Here is a 24,258-nt window from a genome sequence, read left to right on the forward strand (position 1 = left end):
TGGTTGTTTAACGCCGCACTCACCAATATACCAGCTATATAACGGCTGTCTAAATAATCGAGTCTGGACCAGACAATTGACATCACCAACATCGATCCACGAAATTGGGATGGATGACATGCATCAACCAAGTCAGCGAGCCTGACCATCCGATCCCGTTAGTCGCCTCTTACGACAAGCACAGTCACCTTTTACGGCAAGCATGGATTGCTGAAGACCTATTCTACCCCGAATCTTCACGGGTCTCATAAGCAGAGCTTACTTAAGAGAGCGACTATTGTTTTAACTTTCAGCAATTCGACCTAAATTACAACAAGAACACTAGGACTGACCGTCATACATTGTGGCTATGTGGGCAATCGAACCTGACATTCACTCTTTCGTCTTACCCCAATATTCTCAAGACGGCAAGTGACAAGTAGTCTATTGTATCCACAGATCGATTCGATAAACTACATGTCATCCTTATTATTGTCAAATTTCAGTTTTCAATAATATTGTATAATAACTTTTACTTTGGACTCTGCTTTGAGCACAGTTTTGTTTTGAAATGTCACTTTTATTTAGGAGAAAAATTTAATTATCACCTCAAACTAGAAGATATCGTTTGGGTGAGATAAAGCGATAGCACCGCCATGATGTTGTTGAATTATGTCTGAAAGAGGCGTAAAGTCATACTCACTCACTCACTCTACGACCTCAATCACTGGCCGTGTCCCATATTTCGTATGTTCGAGAATCAGTAACATCCTAAACGGTAGCTCGTTAATAAATAAAAAAACCCGATTATCCCAATATATTTTAAAAACATCTTCGATCGAGAATTATAATTCATGTTTTGTAGTCTCAATGTAAATATACATTATAAAATAATTTCACTCAGTAAATGCAACTAAACATTCATGCCTATCGCCACCTTCTTCTTGTGTTGCATGGCATGTTATGATGTTTGAGATGACAGTTGTTTACACGACATACCCTCCGCTATGATATACCCGACTTTACACGAAACGTTGTCAGAGAATATGTTCATATTTACATATTTACACTGACATCGGATACTGTTAAGAAGTGGACATGCCGGTATTCAGCTCACACCGTCTGAAAGTGGATATTTTCGTGTTTACATGACACTATGTTCATTGAATATATTGGCATTAGGACGTATGTGTGCGTGCGGTGACACTGGTTCTCCACGGCTTTAGGATCTGGTCAACATTGGAAACTGCTCGTACGCATAGTTTACAAGCCCGTTGTTAAGTGAATCGGGTGTGTGCTCAGGTACGTCCGTGCCATGGCCACACATCACACCCCCCCCCCTCCCTTATCCCTCACGACCAGCGCAATTTGCAGGGAACCTTTTCGAATTCGGACCTCCAACGGGTACAATTTCAACGGACATCCGTTAAGCTTAAATTTTAAAGCGACTAAATAACTCATCATGTTTGGCAACACAGTTTGTTTGTTTGTTGTTCAACGCCGCACTCAGCAATATTCCAGATATATGACGACGGTCTGTAAATAATCGAGCCTGGACCAGACAATCCAGTCATTGATATCATGAGCATCGATCCACGCAATTTGGATACGATGACATGTATCAACCAAGTCAGCGAGCCTGACCACCCAATCCCGTTAGTCGCCTCTTACGACAAGCATAGTCGCCTTTTACAGCAAGCATGGGTTGCTCAAGACCTATTCTACCCCGGATCTTCACGGGTCTTGTCAACATTGGAACAATGATACTTGCACGTGACTCAGCTTACCTTTGTTCATATTCTGATTTTACCGTCCTTGATTTTGGAGAAACACTATTCTGGATACAAACGTCAAAACGAAAGCAATAACAGGTGGGACCCATGTCAAGTGAAACATGAAAATATTTCCTATTCCATTCAATGTCTTGTACGTGTATTACAAGACGCCTTGGCTCGACAGAAACGTGCTGAATACAGGCTGCATCGTACAATGACATCATGGTAATATATTCTCAAGTTGTCAGTTTGTTTAATTGTCAGTGAGTGAAAGCGCGTCGTGTGTGAGACATTTACTCGTTTCATAACACCTGTTGTCATTGTAAGTGTATACAATGAATGCAGTTCTACATGAATAAGGAGCGACTTGGCGACTATTTCGTTTGGTCATGACAGAAAATGACCCATTTCTGATGGTGGCTAAGGACGAAACAAATAAGAAATGGTTATTCGATGGTCACATCAGACCATAAATTATGATTGGTTGGTTGGTTTGTTGTTTTACGCCGCACTCCAGCTGTATGACGGCGGTCTGTAAATAATCGATTCTGGACCAGACAACCCAGTGATTGATATCATGAACATCGATCCACGCAATTGGGATCGATGACATGCATCAACCAAGTCAGCGAGCCTGACCAATCCCGTTAGTCGCCTCTTACGACAAGCACAGTCGCCTTTTACGGCAAGCATGGGTTGCTGAAGACCGGATCTTCACGGGTTCCATAAATTATGAAGCCTAACAGACACGTATATATACATTAAAATACCTTAACTGTATCCAGGTTTTATACACATGGCTTATACGTGTATATGTAACAGTCAACGTCTTTAATCAGGTAATATGTTTATGACTGAAAATAACAGTCAATATGTACATTGCCTGAGTGAATCGGTCAGCATGCATATTGCCTGACATTTTCAGTCAATATACATATTGCCTGATTATAGACGTTGACCGTAATGCGTATATCTTTCATAATATGGGGGGCACGGGTGGCCCAGTCGTCTAAGGCGCCGCGATTCGCTGTGCAGAGTTGCGTCCCTTGGGCACGCCAGAAACCTTTGATTGTGGGTTCGAATCCCGGTTCGCCCCGATTATGTTTCTAGGTTTGTCAGCACCATACCCGTGCTCGTGGGTTTCACCGAGGTGGTAAACGTCTCATACCTGCATCACTTCGGGCTTTCCTCCCACATTAAGCTGACACGCCGTGATATAACAGGAATACTGACCACCCAATCCCGTCAGTCGCCTTTTACGACAAGCAAAGTCACCTTTTACGGCAAGCACGGGTTGCTGAAGACCTATACTACCCCGGAATCTTCACGGGTCTTAACCTACATAAGGGTTATGAAAAACGGTGATAGCAATTTCTGATCGGTGTGTGCAAATGCCACAAGAGATAGCTATTACATTAATATAGTATTTAATAACGCGTATCATTGTTCACACATCACGTTTCTGGTTGAAACGTGATGATAATTATTATGCTTATACCGATGTGTAGTTATTATTTTATGCCAATACCGACTTGATACAAGCAGCAGGAAAAGTCGAATGGGTCTGTCATATTCATTGAACCGTAAACACTTTCTGAGGTGAAAGTGTGACAACGATAACGCTGACGTTTGGTATGTTTTTTTGACAGTTGATTTGTACATACCACACGCATTCCCAACCAACGAGACTTAGGGGTTATTGTTAAAATTAATTTTCTCTATAACATTTTGTATCAATGTCAGCATGTTAAATTATTCTCATCTTTTAGAATAAAAAATCTTGGAATAAAGTGAAACCAAATCTGGAGTTCATTGACAATGCGAAAATATTTGACAAAACTTAATCATTATACATACACAGTTGGAATCCAGAGATGAAACCATATGTGGGGAGAATTTGTTTTGTTTGTTTGTTTGTTTAACGCCGCACCTAGCAATATTCCAGCTATATGGAACCAGACAGTCCAGTGATTGATATCATTAGCATCGATCCGTGCAATTGGGATCGATGACATGCATTAACCAAGTCAGCGAGCCTGACCACCCGATCCCGTTAGTCGCCTCTTACGACAAGCATGGGGAGAAAAGTAGATTTGTTTCAATGTGGCTTTTAAAGACAATAACTTGTAGCGAGTGGCTGAGTATGGTGGACGCTGCCCTTAGTATAATTCTATCTATATCACAGTAGGGGCACCATGAATAGTAGAGTATTTTCAACGTGTTATAAAAGTAACTCTATGAACATCGACATCCTCAGTAATATTGTAAACGCCTCATTTATCCTACAAACAAAAACATCGCATTTTACAAATACATTTGTTAGGTATTGTAGTTTCTAGTTGATTCAATAGAGAAAAACGCCCAGCACCGTTCTAAGAACACATATAACTACACCACGTAGCTTCACCACGCGTTCCGTAACAGGCGACCGCTTCTGTGGTCTAGTGGTAGAGCTTCCTCCCGCTTCATTCCAAAAGGCGTTAAGAGATGGTATTTGTTGTTATCCTGTCTGGAGCTCGGCATTGACGGGCAAAAGCAAGGACTGGACGGCTGGGAGTCAGTATACTGTGTCCGAGTTGGGTATTCATGTTAAACTGCGGCATGGTTTCTTAGTGAGCTAGCACTATAAATCGGCATCAGTCCAGACTAGTACAATCAGCGACACAAACACACACACACACACGCACGCACGCACGCACGCACGCACGCGCGCTATATAAGTGCAATAATCTTGGACGCGACGTTAAACCCAATTTCACCTTACCTCCTTAACACACAGGCAACAAACATATATTTACCAAAATTATATGAGTGGCGGCTGCTACCGATAGAGGTCCTGCTTACCCTTTACACGAACACCTGGTGTCATCACTGATTTTTTCGTGATCCATTCACATAATGTTCACCTCTATGAATCCGTTTCGTCGGACGATCGACTTGCTATTCTCTAGCGTTGACGTCGACATTACCTTACACAACACGTTCCTACTGACACAGCACCTCGCTTTCCTCACCCGCGAGAAGCTCTCACGAAACGCGTTGTGGGCTAGCATACTTTTGAGTGTTAGTGCTCCCCTCATCATCAAACAATATGGAATAACGTCATTCTCTATGCCGCCGCATGTACCACGCACTCTTGTATGATGTATTGATGCACGTTGTGTTCTATCCGTACAGGTCGCTTCCGATCTGATGGTGGCAGAGTTCACAAAGGACAGTGGGAGGAACGCTTCCATGTTTGACTGGAAGAACTTTCAGAATGAAACCATGCGGAGACGATTTTCAATATTGGCCGACATCGGCACGGCTGCTATGCCTGACAAGACGAAACTGAAACGGGTAAGAATCATCGTATATCAGCCAGAGCAGTTTGGTGTTGTGTGGTCAGGTGTGTGGTCAGGTGTGTGGTGGGGTGTGTGGTCGGGTGTGTGGTGGGATTGGGGATGGATGTGTATTCTAAAAGTAAAGATATTACAAAAGCTGTAACGAAATCATTTTTTCAACAAACACCCATAGAAAACGTACTTGTATACGTCTTTGTGATCTCACAATGTGCCCCCATTTTAAAAGAAAGGAAGCTTGAACACCTCTTCCTCGGATTGGCAAGGATATAGCGATCATTTAAGATTTTACAGATGCAAACTTATTGGTTAAAGTATCAAAGAAAACGTTCTCGGACTTCCATTCCTTTAGAAGAAAAATATATTCCTCTCAATGACAGGCAGATGCTGGCATACAGGTATTCTATACCTCTATGTTGTTTTCAGCTGAAGAATGTTCTGTCTGAGATGGAGGAGATCTACAGCAAAGGCAAGGTGTGCATGAAGGACGATGAATGTCTCGACCTTGAACCGGGTAAGCTGTTAATTCCGTGTATTCCAGTCATAGCCATATCGGATGCTAGTTAACTCTCAACATTTAACAGATTTCATACAATGATTCAAAACAATAAATCAACGAATTAGTTTTGATACTGGAATCAAGCCACCTCGTGTACAACGATGAGATGGTCATCTGGTTTCGTCAATATGAAACGTACATTTCAGTTGCAGTTTGAATATTTGGATTATTTCAATAAATAAAAGCGACAAAACATTACCATAACCATAGACAGATGTACCAAAATCAGAGTCCATTGCACCATTCCGACTATGTGATAAGCATCTGCTTATGATTCACCATTAAATAGTGATGATTGCAGATGTTCGCATAAAGGTGGGCGTATTATGCCCCACAGGGCACCCGTCACAAACACATGCGAAAGCAAGTCAACTGTTCGCCTACAATAACATGGGGACATATGATACAAATCAACTTGGGAATTCCATAGGATATCATTTATTGTCACCCTTTGTTCGCAGGCTTGACGCGTCTGATGTCGTCATCCCGTAACTACGAGGAGTTAACCAAGGTTTGGAAAGGATGGCGAGACCAGACAGGGAAGAAGATGAAGAACCTTTTTGCCGAATTTGTTTCCCTCAGCAACGAGGCCATCAGAGCAAATGGTGAGTTCCGCCTAGCATACATATATGGGCATACAGTAAGTGGATTGTTCTTAATTGGATTGAATAAATTTGAATAAACAAAATCCGTAAAATCTATGACATGGTTTTGGCAAAATAATAAGCTTTGAAGTGTGTGAGGAAGAAAGTGTTGAACGCCGTTTATATTCCCCGTACTGTCGAAAAGTGTATGCATTTGGGTCCTATCAATTAAGTTCATATACCGTCCTTCTTTGATTGCAATAGGGTCGATATGTACAACCTTGAAAGAAGGATGTTCAAAGTAACAAAGGATGAAGACCCACTTGAAGGGTTCCAAAGAAAATAATTCGGATTGTCCAAGGAACGTAGCTCTCAAATATCGAGATGTGGCGTCTTTGACAACAGGGTCCCCGTATGCCTGCTACATATCCGTATAGTGACGTTTCACGCTTACCCACAATCATAACGGAGGACCGTCAGTCAAGCCATGTCTTCATGATCTATTCAGGCTATGCAGACACAGGTGCCTGGTGGAGATCATGGTATGAGACCGAGACCTTCAGGGGGGACTTGGAACAGCTGTTCTTGCAGCTGGAGCCGCTGTACATACAGCTGCACACCTACACCAGGAGGAAGCTGATGGAGGTGTATGGAGAGAGCGTCTTTCCCTCGGGGGGACATATTCCAGCGCACCTGCTTGGTAGGTATTTTGGCTCATCAAGTGTGCACATCATTTATGAAGAGGAAAAGTGTACCTATTGTCAGGGAGAGATAATTCCGATACTAACAGCTCATATTGATAGACCAGCTGCTATGGATGATTATCCCTTGAAAACCCAATGAAAACCCAACATAAACATATCAATTTGGACATATGTGATCAATTTTGCTTGAGAGAAGAAAGTATTTTTTTATTTCAATCTCATGTTGTTGATACTCATCCATCTCAAACAGGTTTGATAAAATTTCAGAAAAAGGTTAATGAAGAAAATGAAATATTTATCCCAATGATGCACTGTTTCAGGCAACATGTGGGCGCAGACTTGGGGCAATATACTCAGCATTCTCCAGCCTTACAACAAGCAGAGTGTGGATGTCACCCCTCAGATGAAGGCTAAGGTTGGTTACAAAAGTGACACAAAGTGTTTGATGAAATTGCGATGCCCTGAGATGAAAGGCGATGATATTGGTCAGATAAATTGTGTACCAAGTGTGGTGTGGTGTGGTGTGGTGTTGTGCGATGCGGTGCGGTGCGGTGCGGTGCGGTGCGGTGCGGTGCGGTGCGGTGTGTGTGTCGTGTAAAAAGTAATTTCACCAGAGAGTATTTGTTTAAATCCGTTTGCAGGGCTACACTCCACGCAGGATGTTCGAGACATCCGAGGAGTTCTTCACGTCGCTTGGTATGGAGCCAATGTCACAACTATTCTGGAAGAATTCAATGATAGAGAAACCAAAAGATGGCCGTTCGGTCGTCTGCCACGCGTCTGCCTGGGACTTCAGCAATGGCAGTGATTTCCGGTGGGTACAAGTTTAGGCACAAGTATGCAGTGGATTATCAGTTTCAGATTCATGAATAAGTATTCAACGACGATAGCACTAGTAATTAAATAGGCATAACTGAGCAATAAAAAAATGAAAAGCTACTTATGAATAAAAATGTAGGACTTCTTTAAAATACTGGCCTTATTTGACAGGAAGAAGATTAAAATATAAGCCTAATAAACCAAATTCCACATTCATAAGAATTCTCTGCCAAATATATCATGAGCATGTGTTTGTGAATCACTATCAAATAGTGATGATACCTGCCCCACTGGCGGCACCCGACACAAACACATTCAAAGGCAAGGCAATTGTTCACCTGAAAACAATTGTATGACTTAGGACTAATAAGCTCATACAAAATTGAGAAGCAACTTATGGATACAAGTGTATGACTTCCGAAAATAGTGGCCTTATTAAAGAGAAACGAGATTGAAATACCAGATATCTTTTCCTTCTATTTGTTCCAGGATAAAACAGTGTACGGACGTGACCATGGAGGACCTGATCACCGTCCACCATGAGATGGGGCACATCCAGTACTACCAGCAGTACATGCACCAGCCTGTCGTCTTCAGAAGCGGAGCTAACCCCGGTATGTTGGACACTCCCTGAGGGGCACTAGGCTCTTGCCAACGTGCATCCCTAGCAGGTTGTATCCATGTCGTTCATACATCGCTTTGTCCACTAACTGAAACTTGCCTGTTTTTTTAATCGATGGAACAATTAATGCTTATTACACAGAAACATTGGCTAATTACACTAAGTACACCATCTAGACCTAGGCTGTGGAGCTTAGTACCCCTTTAATGAGGTACTTTTTCAATCTAGAACAGACGTAGATGAGTGAGTAACTGTCTGTTGGGTTGGTTTTACAATGTGATTATATCCCGGAACGTCGGCATGTGGGAGATGCCCAAGATATCGAAGTTTTAGTTCTTACTACTTCAGTGAAACCTCAAACACAGGAATGGTTGATTCGAAACTGCTTTTCGAACACACGATAACGGATCCTTACACGAAGGAGGGAAAAAACTCTGCCCCGAAGTAGATGTAGGTAAAATTCGAATAGATGGATCAGTTTTTCCATCAGAGCAAGGTGTACAAGGCTGATTTGGGTATACATATATTTACACGCATAACTTTTACTGACTCAAGCTGCAAAATCGAATATGTATTTTTGTTGACAAAGCATTAGGAATAGTTTGTTAACGTTGGACCAAAAGTTTGAACAAAATGTATATTTTTTTCCATATGTGTTTGTACATTTATCCATTTGTGGTCAAGGCTTGTGCCAGAACCTTGAAGGGTGAGCTACTGTTGTAGGCTTCCACGAGGCTGTGGGAGACGTGCTAGCTCTGTCTGTGGCCACCCCTAAACATCTACAGAAGCTCGGTCTGCTGACAAATGTGGAGGAAGATGCAGGTAGGTTCTTTGCAGCGAGTGTTATGTTGATGTGAGGTAGAGGAAGATGCAGGTAGGTTCTTTGCAGCGAGTGTTATGTTGATGTGAGGTAGAGGAAGATGCAGGTAGGCGCTTTGCAGCGAGTGTTATGTTGATGTGAGGTAGAGGAAGATGCAGGTAGGCGCTTTGCAGCGAGTGTTATGTTGATGTGAGGTAGAGGAAGATGCAGGTAGGTTCTTTGCAGCGAGTGTTATGTTGATGTGAGGTAGAGGAAGATGCAGGTAGGCGCTTTGCAGCGAGTGTTATGTTGATGTGAGGTAGAGGAAGATGCAGGAAGGCGCTTTGCAGCGAGTGTTATGTTGATGTGAGGTAGAGGAAGATGCAGGTAGGTTCTTTGCAGCGAGTGTTATGTTGATGTGAGGTAGAGGAAGATGCAGGTAGGCGCTTTGCAGCGAGTGTTATGTTGATGTGAGGTAGAGGAAGATGCAGGAAGGCGCTTTTCAGCGAGTGTTATGTTGATGTGAGGTAGAGGAAGATGCAGGTAGGCGCTTTTCAGCGAGTGTTATGTTGATGTGAGGTAGAGGAAGATGCAGGTAGGCGCTTTGCAGCGAGTGTTATGTTGATGTGAGGTAGAGGAAGATGCAGGAAGGTACTTTGCATCGAGTGTTATGTTGATGTGAGGTAGAGGAAGATGCAGGAAGGTACTTTGCATCGAGTGTTATGTTGACGTGAGGTAGAGGAAGATGCAGGTAGGCGCTTTGCAGCGAGTGTTATGTTGATGTGAGGTAGAGGAAGATGCAGGTAGGCGCTTCGCACTGAGTGTTATGTTGATGTGAGTGTGTGTTGATTTACGCCGGAGTATTTCACGGCCTTACCAACACACCCTGTGAACAAACCAGAGAAACAAGTATTGAACCTGTTGGTTGGTTTGTGGTACAAGGGCGTTTAGCATTGATAATCCCAACAACGGTAGAGTCGTAACGTTTTGGGACATGTGTGGTTCTCTTCAGAGTAATTGTATTTGAGAAAAATGGGACACCCCATTTACTTGTGACTTAAAGTATTCATACATTATACTCACAATATGTATTTGCGTCATTTGAAAGGCTGTGAATTTCTTTTGTATGTATGCAGGGCCCGGTCCACAAAGCGATCATAGCGCTACGACTGTCATAAGCTTATGGGCCCATAAGTATGGGAGTTACGATCATCTTAGCGCTACGATCGCTTTGTGGAACAGGGCCCTGGTGTGTTAACAAGACAAGCACATATCACACAGCCGGGTGTCAGGTGACAAGGTGCGATACTTGCTCTGACCTAGGTTGCTGTTACAGGTCGCTCTTTAAATCAATAGACGGTGTTAGCGGAATAGCGATTCAAAACAAAGGAAGCTTTTATATACAGAAGACTGAAATTAAATGTATTCTCGGACCTCGTGGTACCGCGGCATTCATGGTATCGCGGCATTTGTGGTTTCCGGTAGTTCACGCGGGACACGCCTCTTTGCGGCTGTCTATTAATGCAAATCGGTAACCAGGAAGTGCTCGTTCCGTAAACAATTTCAATTTCCTTGGAAGGTGGCTCCGTCTGCTTTACGTAAGGATATATTAACGCGTTGATACTTACTTTTGGCATCTTTTTAATATTGCCTGACCCCTCATCTATCAGTGGACAACGATATTACCCTCAGTTTCCCAAGAAAACTTTCTCTAACGACCTGCACTAGATCATCTGCATATTCATGGCGACCAATGAGGTAACAGAAGTTACGTAGTCCGCACAGTTGTTCCCGCTCTGTGGCCAGAATTTATATTAGGAGATCATAAGGGCCATAATGCCATACTTAGGAATCCGTTCTTCACTAGTAGCCAAATGATAAATACATACTTTTGGCATACTAGAAGTGCTTTTTATATACTTATTGTTAACTTTTAACATTTCCCCACTTTTGTGACAAATTATTGTCATCCAATTTTTTAAACAAAAATCTATCATTTCTGATATTTTGTTGTTGATTTTAAAAAATATTTTTTTCTTACTTTCACGGTAAATATGCACTGAATACCTATTACTGATAACACATTCAGAATTTTACTTGTGTTGTCTTTGCACTTGTCTGGACAAATCACTGAAGTCTGGCATCATCATACTTATATTAGTGGTTGGTGTCCTGTTTTTGTCCAATTCGGATCTCCATAGACAACTTTTCTCTGGAACGGGGTACGATGGAGTTCTCTCCCTTGTCAAACCCAGCGCGAGGCCCGGCTTTTACTCGGAGCTACTAATGTAAATAATGAACTTTTATCAGTAAAATATGCATTGTTTGATAAAATAAATGACATCTGATATAGAGAACACGTAATCATAAAGGTTAGTGAGTGCATTTTGTTCCGTTTTGCGTACATAACAAGTACCGCGATACCCCGAGGTTGCAGACTACAGGTATTTCTCACCACATGCATAGTTCAAGGGGTGTTTTGTTTGTTTGTTGTTTAACGTCGCACTCAGCAATATTCCAGCGGTATGACGACAGTCTGTAATTAATCGAGTCTGGCAAAGACATTCCAGCGATTGACATCATGAACATCGATCTACGCAATAGGGATTCGCTGACATGCATCAACCAAGTCAGCGAGCCTGACGACCCAATCCCTCTAGTCGCATTTTACGACAAGCATAGTCGCCTTGTATAGCAAACATGGGTTGCTAAAGACCTGCTCTACTCCGGATCTTCACGGGTATTGAAGGGTGTAGTATGAATACTAGTTGACCAAGTTTTAAAAACACTACTAGACTTTCGTCCTGTCGGTCATAATCTTGCCACTATTGATTCTATAAACTATTTTTTCAACCACCTTTGTAGAAAGCGACATCAACTACATGTTGAGCATGGCACTAGACAAGATCGCCTTCCTCCCGTTCGGCTACCTGATGGATCAGTGGCGATGGAGTGTGTTCAGTGGGGAGACGCCACAAAGCCTCTACAACACCAAGTGGTGGGCCCTCAGGTAAGTCAGGATTAGAGATTAGAGGATTAGTGTATACGTTGACTTTGATTTGACCATTGTACTGTGACAATGCTCTTAAGTTCTTTCTACCCGTGCTCGTGGGTTTCAACGAAGTGGTAAACGTCTGAGACCTGCATCACTTCGGGCTTTCCTCCTACATTAAGCTGACACGCCGCGATATAACTGGAATACTGTTAAAAGCGGCGTTAAACCAAACTCACTCACTCTCCTTTTCTTAAAATGCATTTTCTTTCACTATAAATGGCATTTCCCCAGAAACCACTTGACCACTAAAACTGAATTTTCGCATGCTTGTGTCCCATTTTCAATCTGGCCACCACGGCAGCAGAACTGAAAAAGCTATTAGTACCTATTTCACCACAAAATCCTAACATGAAATGCTTTCAAATTCTATGAAATTGCATTTTGACTCTGTAATTGTAAGTCGCTGTGGACTCGTAAAGATCCGGGGTAGAATAGGTATTTGGCAACCCATGCTTCCCGTAAAAGGCGACTATGCTTGTCGTAAGAGGCGACTGACGGGATCGGGTGGTCGGGCCGCTGATTGGTTGATGCATGTCATCGTATCCCAATTGCGTGGATCGATGCGCAAGATGTCAATCACACCGCCATCCTATAGCTGGAATATTGCTGAGTGCGGTGTTAAACAACAAACATTCAGTCTATGTAATTACTGTGTACCTTTCTCGCCCGAAATTGCCAGACTGAAGAAGCTCAATTTTGTCATAATATTTTCTTAAACTCATTGGGCGTGCATATTTAAAACTTCTATGAAATATCGTATGACATCACAAAGAAATAATCTCCTCATAAGGTTTCAGGACTTGTAATTTTGAATAAATTAAAATCAACTCCTTTTTAACCAACAATTTTATATTATGAAAATATATTCTAGCTGATTTAGAAACATTGTGAAGATTAAGTTACCTGTTATTTATAAACTTTATTTATACTCACGCTGAAAATATTAGAAAAGCAATGCTGATACTAACCTTTTCATACTATATTTCCTAGTTATACCTGAGCAAATCTGTACATGTGTTGCACGTACAATGTTTTTTTTTAAGTATGTTTATTCAGAGGTAGCTTCATACACCTTTCAGATGCCGATACCAAGGTATTTCTCCACCAGTAGAAAGGTCCGAGAACGATTTTGACCCCGGCGCAAAGTACCACATCCCCGCTAATGTACCATACATCAGGTACTTACATTCAAGATGTTCTTTCTGTGTGACATACATCAATGTAGCCTCTGCTTCCTAGTCACATACTCTGGGATCCATCACGAGTCTGTGTCAATGACATATTCTTTTCCCAGCTTTAATACAGGGATTCAAGGCATTCAAGTACAAAATAAGCACCGTAAAATAATATACCATCATTTCCAAAGGGGTATATGCCAATCGGGGCACAATAATATACACATAAGTATTATGCTCCAGTATATTCATGTTATAGTTCCTCCTATTAGTGTCGATCCAGGTACATATACCAGTCTTCATGTTCCAGATACTTCGTGAGTTTCGTCATCCAGTTCCAGTTCCACAAGTCGCTGTGCCAGGCAGCCAATCAGACCGGGCCTCTACACAAGTGCGACATCTACCAGTCAAAGGAAGCTGGCAAACTCCTTAGGTATGATCGTTGAGTCGCCTCTTAACAAGCATAAGTTGCCAAGCCGTGCGGCTACGTTGACACGCCTTCAATCAAGTCGCCCAAACTGGCCATCTGATCGATTCATAGCCTCTGAACAAGCATGAGTTGCCACGCCGTGCGGCTACCTTGACACGCCTTCAATCAAGTCGCCCAAACTGGCAATCTCATCGATACATAGCCTCTTAGCAAGCATATGTTGCCACGCCGTGCGGCTACCTTGACACCCAAACTGGCCATCTGATCGATTAGTAGCCTCTTACGACCAGCATAAGTTGCATGGAACCAATTCTAACCCGAAATCACAACGGATCCCCAATCGTTTATATTATTAAGGTTATCACCTTTATTTTCAGTCGTGTCCTGGAGCTTGGTAAATCTCGACCGTGGCCGGAAGCTATGCAGATACTTACTGGACAAAACAAGATGGACGCCAGACCGCTCATGGAGTACTTCCAGCCGCTCACTGATTGGCTGAAAGATCAGAATAAAGGTTACAGGACAGGTTGGGACCACATGTGCCCGGGTTCCATCCCGATTCCTACCTCTGCAACCTCAATCAGAGTCACATACGGTCTTCTGTTGGTTACCATAGTCACTGCTGTCCTGAGTTATATGTGAAGCTCTGGCTATTATCATATAGATGGTTCTGCTACCGCAGAAGTAGAGTGTTGGTTGTTTCACATTGGGAAGCAATGACTGCGTCAACTTATTCCAAGTCCTGTCATATTAGAAAGCCTTTGATTTATAACTCTATTTATATATCTATCTTCTTGCATGAAGGCGGACCCGTCATCATATTTTTGGGGGGAATAAGATCCTCACGAGTGTGGTTTGAAAATCGCACACAGGTTAGAGTATTTACAAGAATCAGCATTGACGGATATGCAATCTGGATACATCTCTGTCACGTCATAGGTCCATTTTTATATCTAAAAACTGTTCGTTTATGCTTGATGTTTTAGTTGCTTCACAATGGAAAGCAATTACTGCCTCAACTCTCTCAAGTCCTGTCGTACTATATAATACTTTTTGATAAAGTATCTTCTGTCAGGAATTAGATGTTCACTGGTGTGGTCTAAAACCTGTCCATATGTCTGTCAAGTTATAATTCTATTAAATGACTATAAATATTCTTCTGATGCCTTTGAGTTTCTTTGCGAACAACCTGCTGTAGTTTTAATGCTGACCCAACATTAAGAATAGACATGACAAGTAACCATATTCGCAATTATTTCAATATTTGGCAAATACACATTACACATAACACAGGAACACATAACCAAAATATTCCGTTCTATTGTGTACGGGCGAACCCTTATAACATGCCTAAGATATTAATGATTGCACGGCTTGTAAGGTAGTATAAATACTCCCTGGTTGGTCCTGTTAACAGTGAGTGATCAAGTGAGTTGGATTTAACGCTTCTTTTAACAGTATTCCAGTTCTATCGCGGCCTGTCAGTTTAATGTGGGAGGAAAGCCCGAAGTGATGCAGGTCTCAGACGTTTACCACTGAGGTGAAACCCACGAGCACAGGTAGGGTGCTAACAAACCTAGACACATAATCGGGGCGAACCAGGATTCGAACCCACAATCATAGGTGTCTGGCGTGCCCAAGGGACGCAACTCTGCACAGCGAATCGCGGTGCCGTAGACGACTGGGCCACCCGTGCCCCCCTACCTCTTGTTTTCCGTTCCCAATTTGTATATGGATTCACCCGTGCGCACCCATACACAAGTTTGTGAACGAAAGATGAATGGTCATTAGCTCCATGAGAGACCTGCGCTGCATGTCTTAAGGGACCGACCATTTGATATTCGAAAAAAAATAAGTATGCTTCAGACTGTTGCAAAAAGAAATTGTCTGTCACAACTTACATTGCTGCATGTTTCTTATAAAGGATTAAATTAAAAACATATCTGGTTATGCCGCTGTAGCTGATAACATACGGGGTATTTAATCTCAAGACAAAATACCAGGACCCCCAGGATTCGAACCCACAATCATAGGTGTCTGGCGTGCCCAAGGGACGCAACTCTGCACAGCGAATCGCGGTGCCGTAGACGACTGGGCCACCCGTGCCCCCCTACCTCTTGTTTTCCGTTCCCAATTTGTATATGGATTCACCCGTGCGCACCCATACACAAGTTTGTGAACGAAAGATGAATGGTCATTAGCTCCATGAGAGACCTGCGCTGCATGTCTTAAGGGACCGACCATTTGATATTCGAAAAAAAATAAGTATGCTTCAGACTGTTGCAAAAAGAAATTGTCTGTCACAACTTACATTGCTGCATGTTTCTTATAAAGGATTAAATTAAAAACATATCTGGTTATGCCGCTGTAGCTGATAACATACGGGGTATTTAATCTCAAGACAAAATACCAGGACCCCCGACCCCTACCCCCCCCCCCCCCCCCCCCCCCCCCCCCCCCCCAACATCCACATGTATGAATTGTTCGGTCCCTATTTGAAAGGTGGTATAGCTGGTATAATACTGACAGCAGTGATAACTTCACTCGCTTATTCTCTTTTGGATGGACGTTGAGAATATTTCCTGAAAGAGACTATCCAGATATCTAACAGCAGAAATTGAGCCAATGTTTCTTAGCCTGACTACAATATATGAATATGTCACGCGTTTCAACATAACAATGCACATAAGCAACTGATGAATAAGTAACGAAATAAACTAATAAAATGTTTTGATCTACATTAGGTCCATCTAGATAAAATTGTGCTTACGATAAACGAAAACTCCAATACACATATTCCAAGACAATTTTAATTATGGATTTCCTTTCCTTTCACATAAACTTCACCCACAAAACTGAGTTTGATCATTAGCTCCGCACTTGTCCCGTGTATATTTGTTTGGTGGATATGGATACACTTCGCGCACAAGTATTAAAACACAATCTGGCATCACTTCCCGTTTGTCCACACCAATCCTTCATCTGCTGCTACGTTTAATGTCCGTTTCTTCAAGTCCGAGTATCTACGGTCTCTCCAAACAATTATTTAGCTCAGTCCAGAAGTATTGGTAGCACTGCTTTCGAATCGACGAACTTCTGCAACATGGTAGCCGCGCGATTTCCTAACTGCGATTGCCTGTGTTGTGTCACGCATGGTTGACAAAAGCAGTGAACAGACATATTCTTGGTTGGTTAGTTTGTTGTTTAACGCCGCACTCAGCAATATTACAGCTATATGACGGCGGTCTGTAAATAATCGAGACCAGACAATCCAGTGATTGACATTATGAGCATCGATCCACGCAATTGGGATTGATGACATGCATCAACCAAGTCAGCGAGCCTGACCACCCGATCCCGTTAGTCGCCTTTTACGACAAGCAAAGTTACCTTTTACGGCAAGTATGGGTTGCTAAAGACCTATTCTACCCCGGAATCTTTCACGGGTCATCTGTCATAATGTCAAAGCCTCGACATTCTTCCTGGTCAGTCTTCAACAATGAAATACACACAGCCTGATTCACGGCGTTATCACAAGAGTCCCTCCAGATAACAACCCAGGTGATCAGGGTAACGACCTTTGGGTGAATTAATAAATCAATTTGCATTTTTAGAAAAGAAATGTTTCCGTGAATATTATTATTTAAAAAACACATCCTGTACATGGTACTTTTGGGTTGCACTGCGGATTACTTTCTCAAACCTTTTGTTTCCCCCCTTTCTGACCACGCGATCTCCTAGCAACCACGCCTCATGAGAGCATCTGTCAAGTTCGCTTGTCTTCAATATGATCAACAAAACATTTTCATGTGACGCCTAATATAAACGGCGAGTTGTTCGAGATGACCAGGGAGCTTTTGGTAATTTCGATTATGACAATGGTGACTCGAATCCACAAGAAGGCGACTGCCCTTGCAAGTGCAACAGAAACTTTGACAAATTCAGTGCCTGTGGTGATTTTTGGCAAGTCTGCCAGATTGTATGAGTGCTTCACTATATTGAGATCTGTATGCCATGTAGAGTTATCTCCCTGTACTAAATGCCGCGTGTTCATAGGTGTATGAACGACACAATTTGACGTTCATACGTTTTTCACGAGACCGTGTTCTTGAAATGACGTCAACACTGACGGACTACTTCGACATACCTGGGGAAACCCCTGGGAATTCCCTAGCACGAAAACATATAAGCGTTCTATCTGATCATTTAGAACCTAGTCTCAGCGTTTCAGTATACATTGAGAAATGTCACAGAGCGTGACTGCATGATTGTTCACGAATATCCTAATGAACAAACGAAGAAATGCACATCTAAACTATCGTAATATCGACTCGATCCGTGTCTAGGCTGACACTGACCGTCTCCAGCAATCTATGAATTTACCTTAGTGTCTGTTTGACGAATCTTTATTGAGCTTTCAATGATCGGCCAGTTGATCAATGATGACTAACACATGTAACCGCCACAGGGTCATTAACAACTTCGGAAATCTCTCCCGTCACGTTTATCGTGTCGGCCATTTTGACGTCTTGTACTTCATGTAAATGTATTAGGACGCGCTGTCATTGTGACTGACTTACTGAGATGGTTCTCTACAGATTTTTCTCATCGAATGAGGATATAATTTGAACATATGTGCTGCGTAAGATGTTTCTGAAGAGCAAGTTGTGCATCCATACGCTCATGTCACCTCTCTTTTTGAGGAACCATTTTCTCCGGATATAGCTGGTTGTTGTATGGCTGTCAATGTAAACATAAAATCACACGTATTAAATAAAATTGTTTTTAGAACTTGGCCTACATCCTTTGAGGTAAGAAATTGTGATAAAAAAATTATAGGAACTGACTTTCACTTTGTGCGAGTTCATTGGAGTATGAACCTTCATAGAGTGAGGGCTAAACATTGTTTGAACGTCGTCGCAAGCTCTGATGTTCATACAGTTTGGCCCTCACTCTAAGAAGGTTCATTTAAAGATTGACTGTGTATTTTTTTCGGTTCATTGAGGTATGAATCGAAAAACCGATGTGCAAACTGTATGAATCCGCTTATAATTAAATTCGACAACGAAAACATATAATAGTTTAACCAAAAACAGTTGTTTATATAAAAGCAGACAAAAATGACGACATTGATAAACATTCTCGGTGTAGGTATACATACTGTGGCGTGACATGAATCAGGTGATTGTTTAATTTATGCACATAACTTGACACGCCCACACAGTCAGTAGCCAATCAACGGAGAGTAGGGTTATAACAAAGTTCATAGCACCTGTTAATCAAGGAAAGAGGTGAGAAGAACTGCAAGTCAGACTGTAACGAGCCGGAACAAATATGTCCGGAAGAAGGCAGCTGTTTCAAATGACATAGTCAGTTACCGCCAGAATCGAACATTAGAGAACATCTGAGAACGGGAAGACCCAGTTGGAAAAATGCTAGTTAGGAATGAAACCTGAAGAAATGAAAGTTGTGGCGCCGAGAGCGGGACAAAAACAGGTGAGCGAGTCTGCACATTTGCTGTTTCATTCCTTCTCGGCCTTCGGTCTCAGGGGTTGTATGGACAAGGAATATGCATGAATTTCGCTTAATGTCCAGTGCATTGCGATACACGTGAGCAGAATGGGAATTCCCTCGCATGTGATATTAGGATTACATTCATTGGGAAATGAATACAAAAACACGTGACCAATTCAGGTAATCAGAATGCAGGAATTTCAATGAACACAAGGAAAATTTAATTATACTCCAATGAACTCACACAAAGAGAAAGTTCATTCTTAATTGATCCCATGCAGTCAGTGAATCTATTTTCTATAGATACAAGAGTTACCTGTGATTCAAGTTAACCCACATAACATTACAGTGCCGATTCTTGGGATTAGTGAATCAGTGCCACAGGAGATTTCATTGTGGAACCAGATGAAGGCGAATATGTCTGTTCACACCGCTTTTGTCAACCATGCCTGTTCACACCGCTTTTGTCAACCATGCCTGACACAACACAGGCAATCGCAGTTAGGAAATGGTGCGGCCACCATGTTGCAGAAATTCGTCGATTCGAAAGCAGTGCCACCAATACACATGTACCTCTGGACTGAGCAAAACAGACGGATTGTTTGGAGAGATAATAGATACTCAGACTTGAAGAAACGGATATTAAACGTAGCAGCAGATTAAGGATTGGTGTGGAAAAAACCATAATCATATATTGTAGTCAAGCTGAGAAATATTGGTGCAACTTCTGGTGCTTCAAATTAGGCCCATTCCTAAACTCTTGTTTAAATATCTTTGTAATAATTTAACTTTTATAAATGTAACCTGATTATTGTGTGGTATCAGAGACAATAACATCTATTGTATGGTCTCTGGTGGTATAGATCTAACTGTTGAATGCAAATTGACCAAAACTAAACACATGCCTTTAATTTTCGGATTGAACTGAAAGAATCTTGTCGTCAATTTCGTATTCATGTATCGTTACTGTTACATTTACCGAAACTGTTGTTCACTTTGACCACAAATGTATTGAATGTGTCACATGTAGACATGACCATCGTCGATCAAACATTTCTTAGTATTTAGTATCGTGATGGACCCGTGAAGATCCGGGGAGAATAGGTCTTCAGCAACCCATGCTTGTCGTAAAAGGCGACTATGCTTGTCGTAAGAGGCGACTAACGGGATCGGGTGGTCAGGCTCGCTGATTTGGTTGATGCATGTCATCGTATCCCAAATGCAACCCATGCTTGCCGTAAAAGGCGACTAACGGGATCGGGTGGTCAGGCTCGCTGACTCGGTTGATACATGTCATCGATCCCAATTGCGCGGATCGATGCTCATGATATCAATCACTGGATTGTCTGGTTCAGACTCGATTATTTACAGACCGCCGTCATATAGCTGGAATATTGCTGAGTGCGGCGTTAAACAACAAACCAACCAACCAACCCAAATGCACGGAGCGATGCTCATGATGTCAATCACTGGATTTTCTGGTCCTGACTCGATTATTTACAGACCGCCGTCTACCTATTCTACACCGGATCTTCACGGGTTTCACATTTATTGACAGGGCCTGGAAAACACGTCCTTACTTTCTGTCTGACGTAAACGTCCGATATACCTTACCTTAGAATTATGCTGCAGAGTGGATAGGAGCCTTGTGTGATCCTAAAGGAAGAACCGCAGGCCTCAAATTTGCGACTAAATCGGTCGCCATGGCGATCTAGTTTTGTATTTTGCGACTGGTATTTTCATGTCAGTCGCCAACTGGCTCCTTGTGTTTAATTAAGTAGGTCTTCAGCAATCCATGCTTGCCGTAAAAGGCGACTATGCTTGTCAACATGTTTGAGTGATCACATGATACAGTTAGCACAAAACCTGAGATGTTTTTCAATGTGTATTAGTGTTGTTTTTGTAGCCGTTGCTGTCTAAGCAACAATTTTTGCTTTCGGAAGAATATCCCTTACCAAGTGCCGATGCTGATAATCAGTGCGGAAACTCTCACCCCACCCTTCAATGCAGTGAGCCGCATCCAGAAATATGGTATATATTTTTCCAGCTCACCAAGGAACCTCTTCTGTAATAACTGCTCAGGGTGCCCAAGAATATATGTTGGCATATTGGAATTAACACTTCAATTTTCGCCATTTCACCAATAAAGTGTTGATGACTGGTGTATGCAGATCAAGAAATAAAGCACCAGAGGTTTAAACAACTCAGCCGAAAGGTAAACAAAGCCGAAGGGTCTTGATCTAAAATTGTTGCCTGTGGAATGTTCACCCACTCTGCCTGCAGTGCCTGTGCCAACTGTTGGAGGTCGTGGTTGTTGCTGACGTGCTCGCAGTCGTTGATCCAGTGCATCCCATAAATGTACGATTAAATCTGGAGACCGGGATGACCTGAGTAGTGCAGGACGGTACCGGTGCCCCTAAGCCAGCAGGTGTTATCTTCCTCTACCGGAAGTGAGTTCCGGTTCCGGGGAGGCGTGTGCCTCCAAGAAGGTGGCACTTCCGGTTCCGGGAAGGCGTGTGTCTCTAAGATGGCGGTACTTTCGGTTCCGGGAGGGCGTGCGCATCCAAGATGGCGTCGGGGTAGGGTGGGTGTGGGTGTGGGGTTCTTTTGGGGTAGATTTGTTTGTGTGTGGCAATGACCAAAGTGTTCTTTCGGGAGAGTTGGGTGGCCCTGAAAAGGACCGGGGTTTCTTGTTGAATGCCTGTAGCGTATAGTTTTAGTATTTTAAGGTGACTGTTTAGTTTGGTGTATCCTGTTTGTAATTTAGTTATGACACTGTGTTTTTTTGGTGGGGTGGGGGCTCTAAGGTTTAGTTAGGTTTTTTTAAAGTATTTTTTTGAGCTGGCAGTTTGAGTTTTGGTATTTAATTTGCCATTTTTGGTGAAGTTTTCGTTGGTTATACTTTTAACTTCTGATTTTGAGATTGGCAGATTTAGACTTATTTCTAGGAGTTTAATGGACATTTTAGCTGCTAAGTGGCTTACTGTGCGGTGGCCTACAATCACAAGAATCCGTACTTTCAGATCTGGGCAGACAAGAGTCAATACTATCAGTCACCAGAATTCTGGCCCCCTCACAAGAATCTGTACAGCTATTCGTCTCTGCCATTATCGATTCGATAATATTTCACAGGTGAAACTGAACAATTCCGACTGACTGACTGAGGTTGGGGATTTTACGTGCGCTTTCCGACTGCAAGCGTATGTCGCACGCGGGCCCGCCAAGCCATTTAATGTATTTGTCAAAAAATATGAAGGAAGGGATTTGTGCAACCCAGGAGGGGGGTTTGGAGGTTGCTTATATAGGAGTTTTTAATTTGGATATTTAAAAGGAGAGAGGGAGGTGTGAGTGTTGGGTGAGTTTTGATTATTTGGGGGTTATATTCGGTTGATAAGATCTGTTTTAATTAGGTATTTGCCTAGGGCTTTAAAGTTGGATGTGTTATTTAGTGGGTTTAAGATTTTTTCTAGAGTTAACTCGGAGTTTAAGTTTAGTGTGTTTTTGAGTGTTGTTCTGTGTGTCTTGTGTGGGTAGTGGATGAGTGCATGTTCTGCGGTTTCTTTTTGAGTGCAGTGTGGACATGTGCCTGTTGCGTGTATTTTTAGTGTTTGAAGGTTGCTGTTTAGTTTGGTGTGACCTGTTTGTAATTTAGTTATGGCCCTGTCGATTTTTTGGGGCATTAGTTAGGGGTTTTGTGAGTATTTTTTTGAGCTGACAGTTTAATTTTTTGTATTTTGTTTGCCATTTTTTGGAGATTTTTTGTTTTGTTACGCTTTTAATTTCTGATTTGGATATTGTCTGATTTATGCTTATTTCTGGGAGTTTTAGTGAAAGTTTAGCTGCTTGGTCGGCATGTTCATTACCATAAATTCCTACATGTGCGAGTATCCAAACGAATTCTATCTGTTTGCCTGCTGCAGTTAGTTCATTAGAGCTTTTTAGTATTTGATTAATTAGTTTGGGGCTGTGTTTTTGGTTTTTAGGACCTGGAGTCCACTGAGTGAGTCTGTGAGGATGAGGATGTCTTGGTCGGTATTTATTTGTGGGTTTTGAAGGGCTGTGGCCATGCCCATGAGTTCGGCCGTAAAGATTGATTGATTATTGGGGAGTCGGTAAGATTTTGTTTGTTTTAGAGGTTGAAAGATATGGACGACAAAGCCGGTGTGCTTTGAGGGCGGATCAGAGGATACGTCTGTGTAAATCGGGCACCAATCTGGCCATTTCTCGTAGATGTATGCTAATGAATTGTTTTTAGCGATGTTTGGATCCGTTTGTTTGTTTAGCGTGGAGGCAAGTGTGGTGTCTATTTCAGGGGTTTGGAGTTTTGGTGTGTAAATGTTGGAAGGTTTGGTGTTTTGTCTTAAATTATTTAGTTTGTGTTCATTTAGGTAGATATGCTCCTGATATTAATCACTGGATTGTCTGGTCCAAACTCGATTATTTACAGACCGCCGTCATATCGCTGGAATATTGCTGAGTGCGGCGTTAAACAACCAACCAACGGACCAACCAACAAATCATTTAGGTACATTGTTAAATTGTAAATATGGGGGTTAGTAGTGGGTTTTTGCGGGCCAGTGCTTGGTTTCTTGGGCCTATGTTGTTTTTAAGAATGTTTTGGATGAGAGGGATTGATGAGAGGGACGGCCGCCATCTTGGCTGAACTCACTTCCGGTAGTGGCAGATAACTCCTGCTGGCTTAGGGGCACCGGTACCATCCTACACTATTGACCTGGATGTTGTGATTCCCGAAAAAGGCTGTTGTCAGTCTTGCCGTGTGAGGTCGGGCGTTGTCTTGTTGGAAAATGACGTTCGCTTGTTGCATAGTGGGAAGGATATTGTGGCCGAAGAATCTGACGTAGCCGTATGAATCTGTCCTGTGCTATAGTAGTGGTACGTGGT

The 24,258-nt window shown here is 42.4% G+C and overlaps 1 protein-coding gene across 1 annotated transcript in view; it reads left to right on the plus strand.

Annotated features, from left to right (window-relative positions):
* LOC124116126 (angiotensin-converting enzyme-like) overlaps window positions 1–14,998 on the plus strand; it is a 51,838-nt gene extending 36,840 nt beyond the window's left edge. Inside the window, exons 15-26 of the mRNA XM_048381606.1 lie at window positions 4,932–5,093; window positions 5,522–5,609; window positions 6,116–6,259; window positions 6,747–6,938; window positions 7,263–7,357; window positions 7,584–7,756; window positions 8,251–8,375; window positions 9,107–9,205; window positions 12,048–12,192; window positions 13,317–13,415; window positions 13,723–13,845; window positions 14,220–14,998. Of these exons, the coding sequence (XP_048237563.1) occupies window positions 4,932–5,093; window positions 5,522–5,609; window positions 6,116–6,259; window positions 6,747–6,938; window positions 7,263–7,357; window positions 7,584–7,756; window positions 8,251–8,375; window positions 9,107–9,205; window positions 12,048–12,192; window positions 13,317–13,415; window positions 13,723–13,845; window positions 14,220–14,484 (1,710 nt within the window). The 3' untranslated portion in view covers window positions 14,485–14,998. The remainder of the gene's footprint in view (window positions 1–4,931; window positions 5,094–5,521; window positions 5,610–6,115; window positions 6,260–6,746; window positions 6,939–7,262; window positions 7,358–7,583; window positions 7,757–8,250; window positions 8,376–9,106; window positions 9,206–12,047; window positions 12,193–13,316; window positions 13,416–13,722; window positions 13,846–14,219) is intronic.
* The last annotated feature ends 9,260 nt before the right edge of the window (window positions 14,999–24,258 follow it).

This window comes from Haliotis rufescens, unplaced genomic scaffold (assembly GCF_023055435.1).
Source record: "Haliotis rufescens isolate VD_foot unplaced genomic scaffold, xgHalRufe1.0.p SCAF_4, whole genome shotgun sequence".
NCBI classification, from domain to species: Eukaryota; Metazoa; Mollusca; class Gastropoda; order Lepetellida; family Haliotidae; genus Haliotis; species Haliotis rufescens.